Source organism: Psammomys obesus, unplaced genomic scaffold, assembly GCF_907164565.1.
Source record: "Psammomys obesus unplaced genomic scaffold, mPsaObe1.curated_primary_1811, whole genome shotgun sequence".
Lineage (NCBI taxonomy): Eukaryota > Metazoa > Chordata > Mammalia > Rodentia > Muridae > Psammomys > Psammomys obesus.
In genome coordinates this window covers 813,902-827,806 of record NW_026596406.1, presented here as the reverse complement: position 1 = coordinate 827,806, position 13,905 = coordinate 813,902, and the positions used below count along the sequence as shown (strand labels likewise).

At 52.0% G+C, this 13,905-nt stretch overlaps 1 protein-coding gene across 2 annotated transcripts; it reads right to left on the bottom strand.

Annotated features, from left to right (window-relative positions):
- Positions 1-5,254: 5,254 nt before the first annotated feature.
- Positions 5,255-8,262, bottom strand: Spaar (small regulatory polypeptide of amino acid response). 2 transcript variants are annotated; one of them, XM_055597579.1, is made up of 2 exons: positions 7,517-8,262; positions 5,255-7,029 (listed from the first exon to the last, which is right to left on the bottom strand). In XM_055597579.1, the coding sequence occupies exon 2, from the start codon at positions 6,766-6,768 to the stop codon at positions 6,541-6,543; it is 228 nt and encodes a 75-aa protein (XP_055453554.1). In that variant the 5' UTR covers positions 6,769-7,029; positions 7,517-8,262; the 3' UTR covers positions 5,255-6,540. The 2 variants fall into 2 exon arrangements, with proteins under 2 accessions (XP_055453554.1, XP_055453555.1); XM_055597580.1 differs by having other exon boundaries at positions 5,255-6,990.
- Between the last annotated feature and the right edge of the window lie 5,643 nt (positions 8,263-13,905).

Sequence of the window (13,905 nt, the reverse complement as noted above, 5' to 3'; positions counted from 1 at the left end):
GTGTCTCCTGTTCTCTGTCTTTCTGTCAGGTGTCTCCTGTTCTCTGTGTCTTTCTGTCAGGTGTCTCCTCACGTCTGCTATGTTTCTATCAGATGTCCTCTGCTTTCTGCAACATTGGTGGGTTTTCTCCTTCACCAGTCATGTTGGGTTTTCCTTTCAACTATGTTGGGCACTAGATGTAAATGTTGTTTTTATTTCCTCAGATGAGGGGATGAGATGAGAGCCATTCCCAAGCCTTATCTAGCTCTTTCTGAACTCTTGCTGGCTGGTTCAAATCAGCCGTTCTGGCCCAAACTTTTCTCCAAGTTGACTGATTCAAACTGGCCTCTGATTCTGACTGAATTGCTGTGCCTGGCCTTATACTAATTTTAGCAATATGTTTTAATTTTCTGGCTCATTTTCATTCTCTGGCTTGTTCTGTCTTCACTTATGTAGAACTTGTTCTCTCTGCCATCTGTGTCTGTAAAACTATTCCAGTTTAAAAAAATAACTCTCAGTAAAAAACTTCCCCTCTCTCCCTGCACTCTTCCTAAGGAGCCTCTCTTTCCTGTCTTGTTCTCATGAGAGCTGGGCATATTCCATCTCTGACTCATTCTGTCAAACCTTCTCTGAGTTGTCACTTTGTCTGCCCACTAAACATCACTTTCAAACATGGCTGCTTTCTTCTTTAAACTAAACTTCCCTTCATTGTTTGGGATTGAGGGCATGTCTATGTTTCAACCAGATTGTAATGCTAGAATGTCTGCATTCTAGCCAGATCACATAAACTAGAAGGTTTTTGGATGTGATCCCTTGCCAGAGCAGCCATGTTGCTAGATTAAAAGTCCTCTACACACAGGTTTGAAAATTCCAGTCCTCTGGGAGCTGTCAATGCTGTTGCTCTTAGATCTATGATATCTTGAGAACTCACATCATGGTGGAACAAAACCACTCACCTTACTGTAAGAGGTAAAAGAGGGGAAGAAGAAAAGCCCAGGTCTCACTATGCCCTTCAAAAACAGGTCTGGTCCCCGGCTACCCAAGAGCCTCTTGAGGGTTCCACCATCCCCCAATAGTGCCACCTGAGGAGCAAGCTTTCCCACCTGGGCTTCTGGGGGTTGCAGCACACAGTCTCACTTACCCAGATAACAGTTCGCCAGGGCCTAGAGTTCTTCACATCTTCCAAACAGAGAAGTGTATTTTACCAAAAGTCAAGTTTTATACAGCTGGACAGTCCTCTGAATCACTGTACTTCTTGCTTGCTAATTTGTGACAAATGATTTTTTTTTTTTTTGTACAGAGTTTAAATTTACCTTATTGTTTGAAGCCTGCCTAATGTAAATCTTTATGGCCGTGCCGGAACATGCCAGTCAGCCATTCCTGCTGGCAGTTAAGCACTTCTAACTGCAGGTATACTACATGGGGCCGTCTGGGTGGGAGTCTGCAGAGGCTTGTAGCCATCTGTGTCTCCAACTGTGCCTCCCTTTTCAAGTGTCACGACCTCAGGAATGGGGACCTGGCAAGACACAATGACCCTTTTCTATTCCTTGGAACAAGTGGTTTCCTCTAAGGAAGGTACTTTTCTGGAAAACATGTTATTTCAAGGACTCTTGATTTCACAATGTAGCCAGTCCCACATAGGACCTGCCAGGCTTCAGAGCCAGAGACTGTGGAGAGAGGGCACAGCGAGGGTGCCCCTCCCCCTTCCTCCCACAGCTGGGCACTCCAGGATCTCCGTCTTTCCTTCTACAGACAAACAAGATGTGGTTCTCACTGTTGCAGCCCAGCATGTGGGGTAGGGGTTCAGCCAGGACTATCACAAACTGGCTGGGGTGTCCAGAACACACGGTTCATTTGTCCTGCCCTTGTCCAGGGCTGGAGCTGAGAAAGAAGTCCCAAGGCAGGAGCCAAAGTTAGACCTGTAGAAACAAAATTTAGTGAATCTGTGCAGGAACTTGAGTACCCCAGGGGACTGACATTTGTTCTTCCAGGGCCCCAGGCCTCAGCAGGGGCTGCCTCCCCAAAGGATGCACCTCTGGAGCTCCCAAAAGAGATCACCAGAGGCAAAGATCCCATCTTCCAAATCAAATGTGCGGCGAGGAGCAGGTGTTGCTAAGTTTTGCACAAGCCTGAGGAGTCAGGCCTCTCAGCTTCCACTCCTCCTGGAGCCATCACCTGGACCCTGCTGAGGGGACAAGCAGCCCAACTTTGCTCCTGCAGAGTTGCTATCAGCCCAAAGCACTCACAAAGTAGAAGCTTGGCACCCAAGTCTGCGCACCAGAGACCGCGGGGCTGCTGTGCGCACTGATGGATGACACCTGTGAGAGCACAGGCCTGCTACACTGTGAGAATCCGTGGAATCTGGCGGTAGCCATGGGGTGGGTGGGAAAGCACTGGATTTAGAACTGGGAGGGCTGAGTGCCAGAATGGCTCTGCCCCAGATTCCCAGGCTGGCCTGCAGTAGCCCACTGCCACCAGCTAAACATTCTTCATTTTGCTGGCACTTTGGTGCCATTTTGTCTTGACCTTTATTGTTACCTTCCTCTTTGGGGGTGGTGAGCAGAGGACGGCCTTCGGCAGTAAGGGCTCCCTGAAGGCTGTTGCTGGGCCTCTCCCTCTTCTTACACAACAGGCTATGCCAGGAAGAACGGCACACCACATCCCTCATACGCCATACAAACACCACACAAACCAGACACACACATAGCACAGCACACAGACACACCACACTGCCCACAGTCAAACCACACACACACACACCAAACACCGCAGACACACACATATATCACACACACACAACCACAGCTCATACCAACAACTCCATACACACATCACACACACCCCGCAAACATCTTCCACCCCTCAGTACACACAACGCATACTATACACATACCACAGGTGCTAGCTAATTTCATGTCAACCTGAGACAAGCTCGCCTGAGAGGAGGGAACCCAAACTGAGAAAATCCCTCCATAGATTGGGCTTTAAGAGGCACCGCTACAATGAGCAAGTATGTGGTGGAGAGGTAGAAAAGAGAGAGAAACAGAACAGCTTGCGCACTATGAAGAGGAGGGAATTGGGGAAGCAAGCATGGTGAGCAGCCTTCCAGCCCAGGCTACCACCCAGAGCCACGTCTGCATTCGCACCCTGGAGCAGCAGGGATCTGCATCAAGGTCCATGGCCCATGTTACCACCAAAGACCACATGGACATCCCTGGCATAGGCTACCACTTGGTGCCATGGCTGAGGGCTTTGCGGAGCTGGCCCTACCCTTGGCCAGCTGCGGCCCTTAGGAAGGCAGCTCACACCTCACCTGGGCATCACAGAACACAAACTGTAGATGTGGTCCTGGTGACATGAGCTCTGGAGAGCTGCTCCAAGGGCCTGAGTGCAGTAGAACTGGCCTGTCCCTCCCCCCCCCCCCACCCCTCATCCCCGCCCGGGCAGTGTGGGAGAGCTGGCAGGCTGAGTAACTCAGCTACCACCCAGGCCCTGATTTAGGGCTCTGAGCCGGCCCACCCCAACATCTGCCCCATCTGTGGGCTGCCAGACCATGTGAAGGGGCCAGTCCCGCAGAGCCAGAGCTGCAGAGTCTCTGTGATACAGACAACAACAGGATATTGAGAGGAGTCCCCTGAGGACCCTGCATTGATAGTGGAGGGGAAGTCAGCGACCTCACGGCAGACTCAACAACTTACTGCACTGAGCCTTTGCTAGTAAAGCTGCTTAGGGAAAGTGTGTACTGTGACAGGCTGCAGCTTCCACAGCAAGATTTTTCTCTTTATTTTTATGTTTTGTTTTTGCTTTCTTTGGAGGTGTGTTGTAAGGGTAGAGGAAGGATATGAAGGGACAGGAAAATGAGTGGAATTGGGGCCCATGATGTGAAATTTAAAAAGGACCAATAAAAATTTTTAACTGGGCTGTAGGCAAGCTGTGGAGCATTTTCTTAACTAGTGATTGATGTTGGAGGGCCCAGCCCATTGTGGGTAGAACCAGTTCTGGCCTGGTGGTCCTGGGTTCTATAAGAAAGCGGGCTGAGCAAGCCATGAGGAGCAAGCCATGAGGAGCAAGCCATGAGGAGCAAGCCATGAGGAGCGAGCCATGAGGAGCGAGCCATGAGGAGCAAGCCATGAGGAGCAAGCCAGTAAGCAGCACCCTCCATGGCCTCTGCCTCAGCTCTTGCCTTCAGGTTCCTGCCCTGCTTGAGTTCCTGTCCTGACATCTTTTGATGATGAACAGTGATATGGAAACATAAGCCAGATAAATATTTTCCTCCCCTAGTTGCTTTGGTCATGTTGTTTTACCATAGCACTAGAAATCCTGAGACACCATATGTACTGCACGTTACACATAGCACATATCATGAACCACACATATATGTACCACATCAGACACCCACAACACACCATATTTACACATGCACATACACAAATAAGGCACCCATCACAGCCTACAAAGTGACTGTCTGCTCTTTTCACCAACGCCATTATCAAACCTTATGTTGCAAAGTTCAGAGACCTCTTCTCTATCCTCTCCTCTAACAGCCCCCTGCTAACTTTAACCAGTTACCCAGGCTCTCAAACTCACCCTGTCCCCATAAAGCTACCACATGAAGTATACTTTATCTTACCTAGACAATGAATGTTTTAGTGTAGGCTCTAAATATTTCTTTTATACTAGAAATCCCCCATCCTCCACATGAAGTCCCAGCCTATCTGGCCTGGCGCCTCTACTGTCCAGATTCTCTGTTGTGTATTCCCCTCACTTTCCTGCCCTGCACTGTGCTGCCTCTCAGCCCTCTACTTCGTCAGCTTGCCCCCGGGAGAAGCACTTCCCTTTCCAAAGTTCCACTCTTATGGACAGCATCTCCCTGCCCTCAGACCTCTACAGTCCTCTGAGGACCTGGAGTCCATGTCCTGCCTCAAGAGCCACCTCCTCAAGGCCTCAGCAGCAGGTAGCCAGGCCCCCCTTTGTGCCTAGGCCCTGAACTTTCCCAGCCCTAAAAACCAAAGCTGCCTAGGTATTATATTTAGCACCGATGGCCTAGAAATAAGCTTCCCTTAAGAGGTGACTGGAGTCCAGCCTCCACTCCTTCAGGCTGGGCCAAGCTGCTGTTCTCCCATCCCTCAGGTCCTCTACACCAACAGCTACAGGCAGAAGGTTATTGTGTAATTCAAATGCTGCTTTCAGTATTCTCCATATCTTGAGTGATTGATTAAGCAAAACAGAATGAGCTAACGGTGAAACGAAGTTATAGTGTATAAATGCAGGTTTACTGGGAGCAGTGGGGGAGGGGAGCATGCACTAGGGGCAGGGCAGGAAGGGGGACTCAGCCCTGACTAGATAAACTAAGTATGACAGTATCCGGAGTGCCGAGACACACTTCCGGGAGCTTCTGTCCTCAGGCTGAGCCTCGACCTCCCCAGATTCACTTCACGCCAACCCATCTAGCAGCCAGCCTTCCTTCCTGCACGCCACCCTCCTCTCGGCATCCCTCTCTGTGGTAGCCACATGTCTGGACACGCGTACACCCCCGAGTGCCCTTGTTTGGTCTCGTCCCCCTTGACAGGCAGGTCCACGAGAATTACCCATCCAGGGTTAGATGCAGACATATGAGCCGGGAGCCTCAGAATTTTCCACTCTTCAGATCATAGTCTCTAAGTATGAGATGCTGTCTATTCCGTGAGCATGAAGGGAGCAGATTGCCTAGTAATAAAAACAAATGTCCCTTTATTTGTGATAAAAACAGCAGCTTCCTCCCATGCAGTGAAACATGATAACAACATTTTAACTTTTTTGGAATTATCTTTCAGCTCACGATTTTTCTATCATTCCTAAATGATGCGAATCACATTTGCTAAGAATAGACCCGGTCTGTCAGACTGTAGCATTAAGCCAGTGTTGTTCAGAACGTGTTAAACATCTTCTCCATGGCTTTCCTGGGCTTTCTGTGGCTCTCCTGCTATTCTGCTTCCTTTTGTGGTTTTCCCAAAGCAGATTTGGAAAGTCCCATAAAAGGATATACATTCTCAATTATAAAATAAGTCACTTGTTCCCAGAACATAGCTCCTTGTTTTCAAATTTTCAGGGCTGATCTCAGGCAACAGGAGCAAGCCTGAGGGTTGGGCACTGGGCAGCATCCAAAACCACTAACAAAAAAATGGTTTCTCAAAATGTCCACTTGAGGGTACTGGTTCCTTGGGTGGCAAATAAACTTTGTCACATCACCCTGTTGACAGGGTTCTAACTCCTGGTGAGGTTCTATAGCCCACTGGAAAATGCCACAGAGTGGCCACCCACACCTCCTCAGGCTCCTCAGCCCCACTGGGAATAAGACCCAGCAGATTTCTCAGCTTACAGGTAATTCATGCCTGGTCCCAACACCCCAGCTCCCCAGGATAAAAGGCACAGTGAGCCAGAATGGGAAAAGGTTGACATCTGTGGAGCGCAGAAGGACAAGGATAGAGGCCTGGGAGGAGAGAGACCTCAGGCAATGCTTATCGCAGGGGTAGGTGGACCTGACCCACTAGCAGAACAGATGCCAAGGCACTGCTAGCCACCTCACACAACAGTCCAGAAGTTCTGTGCACTTGGCAATGGCCAGGACTGGAGATCAGGCCCGGTGAAGAGCGAGGCCTCCTGGTGAAACGTGGCCACGGTGAAGCTGCCGCGGGGCCCCCTGGCTGGGTCTTGGGTCTTTGAGTCGTAGCTGAAGCAGCAGAGGGTGCAGGTGATGGCTATGGTGATGACAAACAGCACCGCCACCATTCCAATCACTGCTGTCTCCATGAGCTCCGAGGGACACTGGCCTTAGTGCCAGAAGCTGGGGCTGCTGGTGACCACAGGGGCTCTGTGCTCCACGGCTTCTCCTCCTCTTCTAAGACTCTGAGGCCCTGGGTTGTGCCACCGTAGGCCACCAAACCTTTCTGAGGGAGTCAGATGATCTTTGGTCTAGCTTTAACCATGGGTCAGACCTCCAAGGGCTGTGATCAGCTCCACCACTGGCAACTCCTAGGAGCACCATCAGGAAAGACATAAGCAAGTAATTCCCTGGACGAGGAAGGGGCAAGGGGAAGAGAGAAGATGATGTTGCTAAGAGGGAGGCCAAGCCAGACTCACTAGCAAAGCCTCAGGACTTCAAGTGTGACTGATTAAAAACAAATCAACTCTACAAAAATCTGCCCCTCGGTGGACCCAAGAAGCCTGGCTCCTCCCTGGGAGGGACCTAGGGGCCAGCAGTTGGCCTCTCTGCCGCCTTCCCAGCAGCGGAGAGGCAGGGCTGAGCAGCCTGGAGGTGGATGTGAGCCAAGGCGGGTGCACACAGAGGCTGCTGGGAAGGAAAGCTGGGAGAAGGAGAGCAGGTTGTACTTGCCTTCTCTTCCCTACAGAGTGGGGAAGTGTGGTATAGACAGGGAAGCCCTCCTCCAACCCCCTCAGTGCCTTTTGCTTTTCTAGACACCCCACATGCACCCCCACACACACACTCATTTTGCTGCCATCCGGGCCTGCCGCCCCCACTGGGTGCTGTGACACTTACCAGGGGCTGCGTCTGTGGCTGTAGCCGCCTCGTCTGCTGACCACCCTAGGTGGCCATGACTCTCTTCCCTGAAGCCGGCAGGGTTTTGTTGTTGCTGCCTAGAACTTGGCTCCGAGATGCCGGAGCAGCTGTGAGTACTTCCTGAATCCCTTCCTCCAATTGTGGTTGAAGGCCCATGACCCACAGCCACCACCTCCCCAGCTACAGCACTTAGCCCGCCCCACACACTTGCAAGATCATTAACTGACCCTTGAGAGTATCAGAGGAGGGAGCCTGGCCCAAGCCCACTCACACCAGTGCCTCCTGAGACTGGATTCCACCCAGAAAGGAGTCTGTGTTACCAGCCTGCCCTGTACCCATACTATGGAAAATGGAGTCTGATGAACTAGCACTTGTGGATACTGAACACTGGCAGGCACTGTCTCACAAACGCTGGTCCACAGCCCTGTGCAGTCAGAGCGCCTCCATTTTACAGGGGCAGGCTGGCCAGCTCCGCTGCAATGGCAGAGCAGGGAGTCCCTTCCTCTACCCCAACTCGCTCTTCACTAGACCACACAGTCGGAGTAATCACCTGATTCTGCCGCTTGCCTGATCAGGACCCCATCCCTTCCTCCCTCCCCCAGAAGAGAGAGAGCTGTACCCAAGGTCATGCAGCCAGGAACTTCTCTGGTTTCTCCAAGACCCAAGAGAACTTCAGCAGCTGTGAGAGCAAACACCCCACACACAGAGCAGGAGAGCAAACAATACTGTCCTGTTCCAGCGCGGCCCCTTTCCTAAGATGCCCGGACAAGCTGGGCTCATCCTCCACACGGCTACAGGGAGCCAAACACTTGGCAGTATTTGTGTCAACTGGGGCAGCCAGCAGTGGAGAAACAAGTCGCCCCCAGCATCGCCTGGTGGGCCTGGGAGATGAGCCCCAGCGGCTGTTGCAAGTCTGGTCGATTATGGTGCTTCTCTTTGCCTGTTCTTTGAGTGTGTGCAAGTTGGAGGCTGGGGAATGGCCCAGCATTTTTAACAGGAACACAAAACACTTGTCCACTCCCATTACCTTCTGCCTCATATAGGTTTGCTTTTCTACTTAAACTTTCCCTCTTACCCATCTTTGACTGATCTGTAAAATTCCTGTGAGGCTAAAGTGGACAGGTCTGCAGCCGAGTGCAGGAGGCTGTGACAGGAGACGGGCAGCCGCTGAGGGCTGAGCCAGGCTAAGCATGGCAGTGAGGAAGAAGAGATGGGCGTGAAGGAACTCCAGAGAGAAATCAACCCATCAGCCCCTCGGCTCTACTTTCTCCTCAGAGGAATCTAGTGTAGTTGTCATTGTGAGTTTGTACTCCTCTCTCACTGGTCACCCCTCCCCTAGTCCTCAGAGTCCACTGGGAAAAGGAAGGAAAGAGGACATTCTATTCCAGTGAGTCACCCTGACTTTCTGGCCATTTCCCTCTCCACTCAGCCTTGCCCTGCTTCTCCCTTGTTCCCAAGCTCAGGCTGGGGCAAGATTTTCTTCCCCTTCATGGAACCAACCATTTAATCATAGTGCACTCGGTCCTTGCCTGGTGGCTTTGGTAGGACTCTATTATCCATTTCATTGTAGGAAAGGAGAAACTGAGGCCCAGGCCAGGCAAGCACTCTCTTAATGTCACCCGGCTCTCCAAACAGTTAGCTCTTCCCTCCCTCCAGACTTATCAGCCACTGCTGTGCGTCTGCCAACAGTCTGGCTGGAGACTCGGGTCTGGGTAAGGACCCCTGCTCAGCCCCTGAGACACTGGACCCAGAGCAGCCAGAGGGCAGCACTGGCTCTGGACCAGGCTAGGAGAGGCACTGCAGGCCAGTGCTCAAGGAACAGTCTAGGTGGTCTCCGCTGCTCTCTCTCCAAAGCCCCGGGCCGTGCACACTGAATTCCTCCTCAGAGATTACACAGGAACCACCCATTTCTCCCTACTCCACAGCCAGACCCCAGGCCCAGCTCCTCGGCTAGAACAGGTCCCAGGGCTCTGGAACACAGCCCTGGGGGCCCCTCCCTCCCACTGGACTACAATCGAGAACCATTCCACAAAAATAAAAGCCTTCTGGTGGCTTTTGTTTCTTAGAGCCAAGCAAGCAACGACTGGACCAGGCTGCCCCATTTCACATTCTGTGCCTGGAAACACATCACAGGGCCTTTCCAGGCACACCAACACTTCCTACCCAGCTGGGCACTGGTTCTGCCAGACACCCTTGTTACTTTCAGGGTCACCAGGAATTGCAGTCACAAGGTGGGGTGTTCATCCAGCCCTGCTCCAAGCCCCAGTCTTACGCTGTGTAGAGGGCCACCCCGGCCGTTCTCAGATCTCCTTTGCATATGGGGATAAGGGCTCACACACAAATGAAATCAAACAGAACCCAGGTCCCAGTACCCCCATTCCCCCCAGAGGCACATCAGAATCTGCTCTGGATAGAGGGCAGGGCCAGGCAGATGCTGTTCACCACCTCAGTGGTGGGCTCCGTGGCGATGGTTGTGGTGGTGGTGGAGACGATGAGGAGAATGGTGGCGATGCTGGTGATGCTGCTGGTGGTGACGAAAGCCTGCACTGCTCAACCCAGACACACAGCCACGGTAATGGTGATGGCGAACAACTCCCAGGAGAGCCAGGTGCCGGCCATGAAGGAGTCGAGGCTGGGCTTGCCGGACTCGGTTTCTCTCCACGTCACGCTCCTGGGATCTGTGGAAAAGACAGATGGCCAGCAGCAACAGCAACATCAAGAAAGCCAGCACGGTGCCTATGATCCAGATCACAAAGGTTGTGTTCCCCGGAAGGCCTGACATCTGGAGACCAGAGGGCCCCCCTTCACTCAGGGGCTCCCTTCAGCAGCCTCTGCTCAGCGCTCACAGTCACTGGAGTTAAGGGTGCCCCTCTCCTGCTCTCCCTGGAGAGCAGCCAGAGAATGTGGGTGAGGCCTATTCGGACTGGCTTCTCAACAGCCAGGCTGTGTGGAGGGGAGGCCACTGGAGGAGTGGGTGGAGACCAGGGAACTGTGGGGCTGGTTTGCTTGAGGGGAGGGCTCTGAATTCAGGGATCAGAGGTCAAGATCCCATGGGCTCCTTCCTCCCAGGCTTCGGTTTTTTCTCCTAAAAACCACTGGACACACACAGCTCTCCAGCTCTGTAACTGCAGTCTGCAATGTCCACTGAGTGTCCAGTGAGTCAGCCTAGGGTCGGTCTGTCAGGGATGTCTGGGGCAGTTCATCATGCAGGGAGCCCTTGCTTCTCCTGCTGGGTTGAGGAAGCCAGAAGGCTGCATGTCAGGCTTGGGTGAATGGGAAGCAGGAAGGAAACCGCTTGAGGGCACGTAGGCCAGCACCTTGGCTCGCAGGTCAACAGTCTCAGTGGTTGGCAGTCTCTGTGCTCCACCTTGGCAAAACACTCAGGCCGTTCCCACCTGGCTGTGGACTTGCACAGTGACCCGAATGTGTTGTCTTCAACTCTCTCATTACTGGTGCTGAACCCCCTGGTTCCCTAGTCATCACCACAGATCTCCCTAGCATCTCTGCAAGCTGACTGGGCTCCCCAAAGCCCCAACTCTTCCTGGGAGCCTCAGGGGTCCTTCAGCCCCTTCCATTGAGCTCCTACCCCTGAATGCTCAGCCCTAAGCCTTGGGCTGGCTCTCAACTCTCTCAGTTCTGCAGTAGAGCTCCGTAAAGCCGGACAAGGCCCTTCCTTGGGCCTACTGTTCCTTCTGGGAAGGTTCCACAGCAGAGTGAACTCTGGGGACACTCCCCATCCTGCTCCCAATTGTGGCTGCTTTCTCTGGCATCTTTAGTGAAAACCTGCTGCAACCCAAAGGGCTAAGCAGCACCCTTGGCCAAGCTGACCCCGGGGGAGGCTGGTCTTCAGACTCCAGAGGCTCCTCGGGCCTCTCTGGAGATGTCACTTGAACTTTTAACGAGGTTGAGTAAAGAATTCCTTCTGCAGACTGCTGGGGCTCTGGGGCCAGCTGCTTCCCTAGAGGCACATTGAAGAGAAAGCCTGCTGGGGTCTGGGGGAGAGAGGACGAGGAAAAGCGAGAAGGCCTGAGGAAGAGAGGGTCAGACGGAGGCTTTCCCTCTGCAGAACTTCTCCAAGGAGACGCCCACTCCACACCAGCTGGGAACTGCTCTGCAATGTGCAGACCTGAAGGCTTCAGCCATTCCCAAGGGCCCCTGGGAACCATCCTGCCCCGGCCCACATTAGGGAAACTGAGGCCAGAGAAGGGAAGACACCTGCCTGAGTCTCTCACCTTTGGGGGTCAGTGTCTACCATAGCAATCACGAGCTACCCGGGGCTGAGGATGCTAGCTGCCGCTGGGACCTTACAGAGACAATGGAAGATGGCGTGCACTGACTCTGAGAGCTTGGGGACCAGGGATTGAGAGACTCCCATCCACGCACCGCACACATTTATTTTATGAGGTAAAGACTTTTTTCCCATGTGGCTAAAAAATAGAACCTTCTTACCAGCTGCTTTGGGTACTTGGAGGTGGCAGGCAGTGGCCTCCAGGCTTCCGGCGGTAACTCCCCATCCCCTGTGGGATAGTGTTTTCCTACTTTTAATCCTGTGACCGTTTCACTGATAATTCTGAATGGCCTGACTGGACACACAGTTTGCTAGACTGATGATGACCTTAGAGAGACTGGCTCTGAGGGCTGTTAGGGTAGCCCCGCCCTCAGAAAAGCTGTCCTGTGGCCCTGTCATTGTTTCCCTCTGCAGCTGTGTCTCTCCTGAGGCACTCCACAGGCGTCTTTCTTATTCAGGACTTCCAGACTACCCGCTGATGGGCGAGCCTTTGGAAGCTCTTGCTAGCTTACCTCAACCCCGTGCTTTCCGGGCACCTCGACTCAACAAATGTCTTTGAATGCACAGAGACACTTTTAAGGTAACGTCCTCCTGTGGGGACTCATGCGTCTCTTACTTATGTCTGCACACTTTTATGTATATATGCACATATGTGCGTGTTCCACGCAAGGCTGTGTGGGTGGGTTCTTGGTTGGCTCTCAAGAACAACCACATTGTTTTCACTGATTGGTGGCACCACCTAGTGGTGACAGTGAATAAATCACTTGTGTTCTGACCCACCAAAAATTTCTATTACCCTGACGTGTTTGTAGACCTTATTTAACAGGCATGCATTTAGCTAGCTCAGAATTATAAATGACATGGCCAAAGAATTAAAAATGAGAAAACACCACTCCACAGTAATCACATCCTTATCCCTGGAACTTCATTGTAAATCTCTATAGGACACAGTGCATGGGAGCCAGGTAGGGGTGTACTGACGAAGAAAGGGCTTCCCTGGGAAGGGTTGCAGGTGTGTTCCGGCGGGCCTGTATGAAACTATGCAAGAGGCATCCAGGGCAAGGACCAGTCCAAAGGTGGCTACAGCAACAAACAGCTGGGTGACCTGGACAACAGTGTCTGTCCCAGAGAAGCCAGCAAGAGATCTACCCATCCTTTGGTTTGACAGAATGTAGGGACAGTGGCCAGAAAGTTTCTAACCTGGGCACTCGGGTCAGTTGAAGAAAGAAGACACCCTGCCAATGAGCAGGACATGTGCCTGGAAATAAAACTGAAAAACTGAAAGCAAGTGGCCAGAGGGGCTGGGGGGCTATCTTCAATGTCTCAAAACAAAGCAATGTGGCTTGGAAAAGTGTGTGTGTGTGTGTGTGTGTGTGTGTGTGTGTGTGTGTGTGTGTGTGTGCACATGTTTTGCAACAGGGTCTGTCTGTGTAGCCCTGGCTGTCCTTGAACTCACTCTGTAGACCAGGGTGCCCTCAAACCCAGAGACCCGCAAAGTGCTGGGATTAAAGGGGTATGCCACCACCTCCTGGCTAAATTTTTATAGATCTTAGTCCCAAGCAAAGTAAGATCAAAGTCCTCCATTTAGTGGACAAATAAAGAAGAATGGAGAGGTCACAAGAAGTGCTAGACTCTAAGAAGCAGAAACATCTGTACTCTATCAGGCAAGGTCAACCTTTGAAGACAGCCAGCTGTTTAAAGAGATCAGGTCAAGCAGGTAGGCCAATGAGATCCTAATGTCACCAGGAAAATCATAGTAGTTTTTTTCCTATTATTATTATATTATATTATTGATATTTATTACACTTTATTCATTTTATATTCCAGCTGTAGCCCCCTCCATCATCCTCTCCCAACCCCATCCTCCCTCCCTCTTCTCCTCCCATGTCCCTCCCCCAGTCCACTGATAGGGGAAGTCCTCCTCCCCTTCCATCGGATCCTAGCTCATCAGGTCTCATCAGGACTGGCTGCATTGTTTTCCTCTGTGGCCTGGCAAGGCTGCTCCCCCCTCATGAGGAGGTAATCAAAGAGCCAGCACTGAGTTCATGTCAGAGATAGTTCCTGTTCCCTTTACTAGGGA

Excerpts from the sequence above, each read along its gene's own strand:
- Spaar (XM_055597579.1), bottom strand. The coding sequence starts at position 6,768 with ATGGAGACAGCAGTGATTGGAATGGTGGCGGTGCTGTTTGTCATCACC.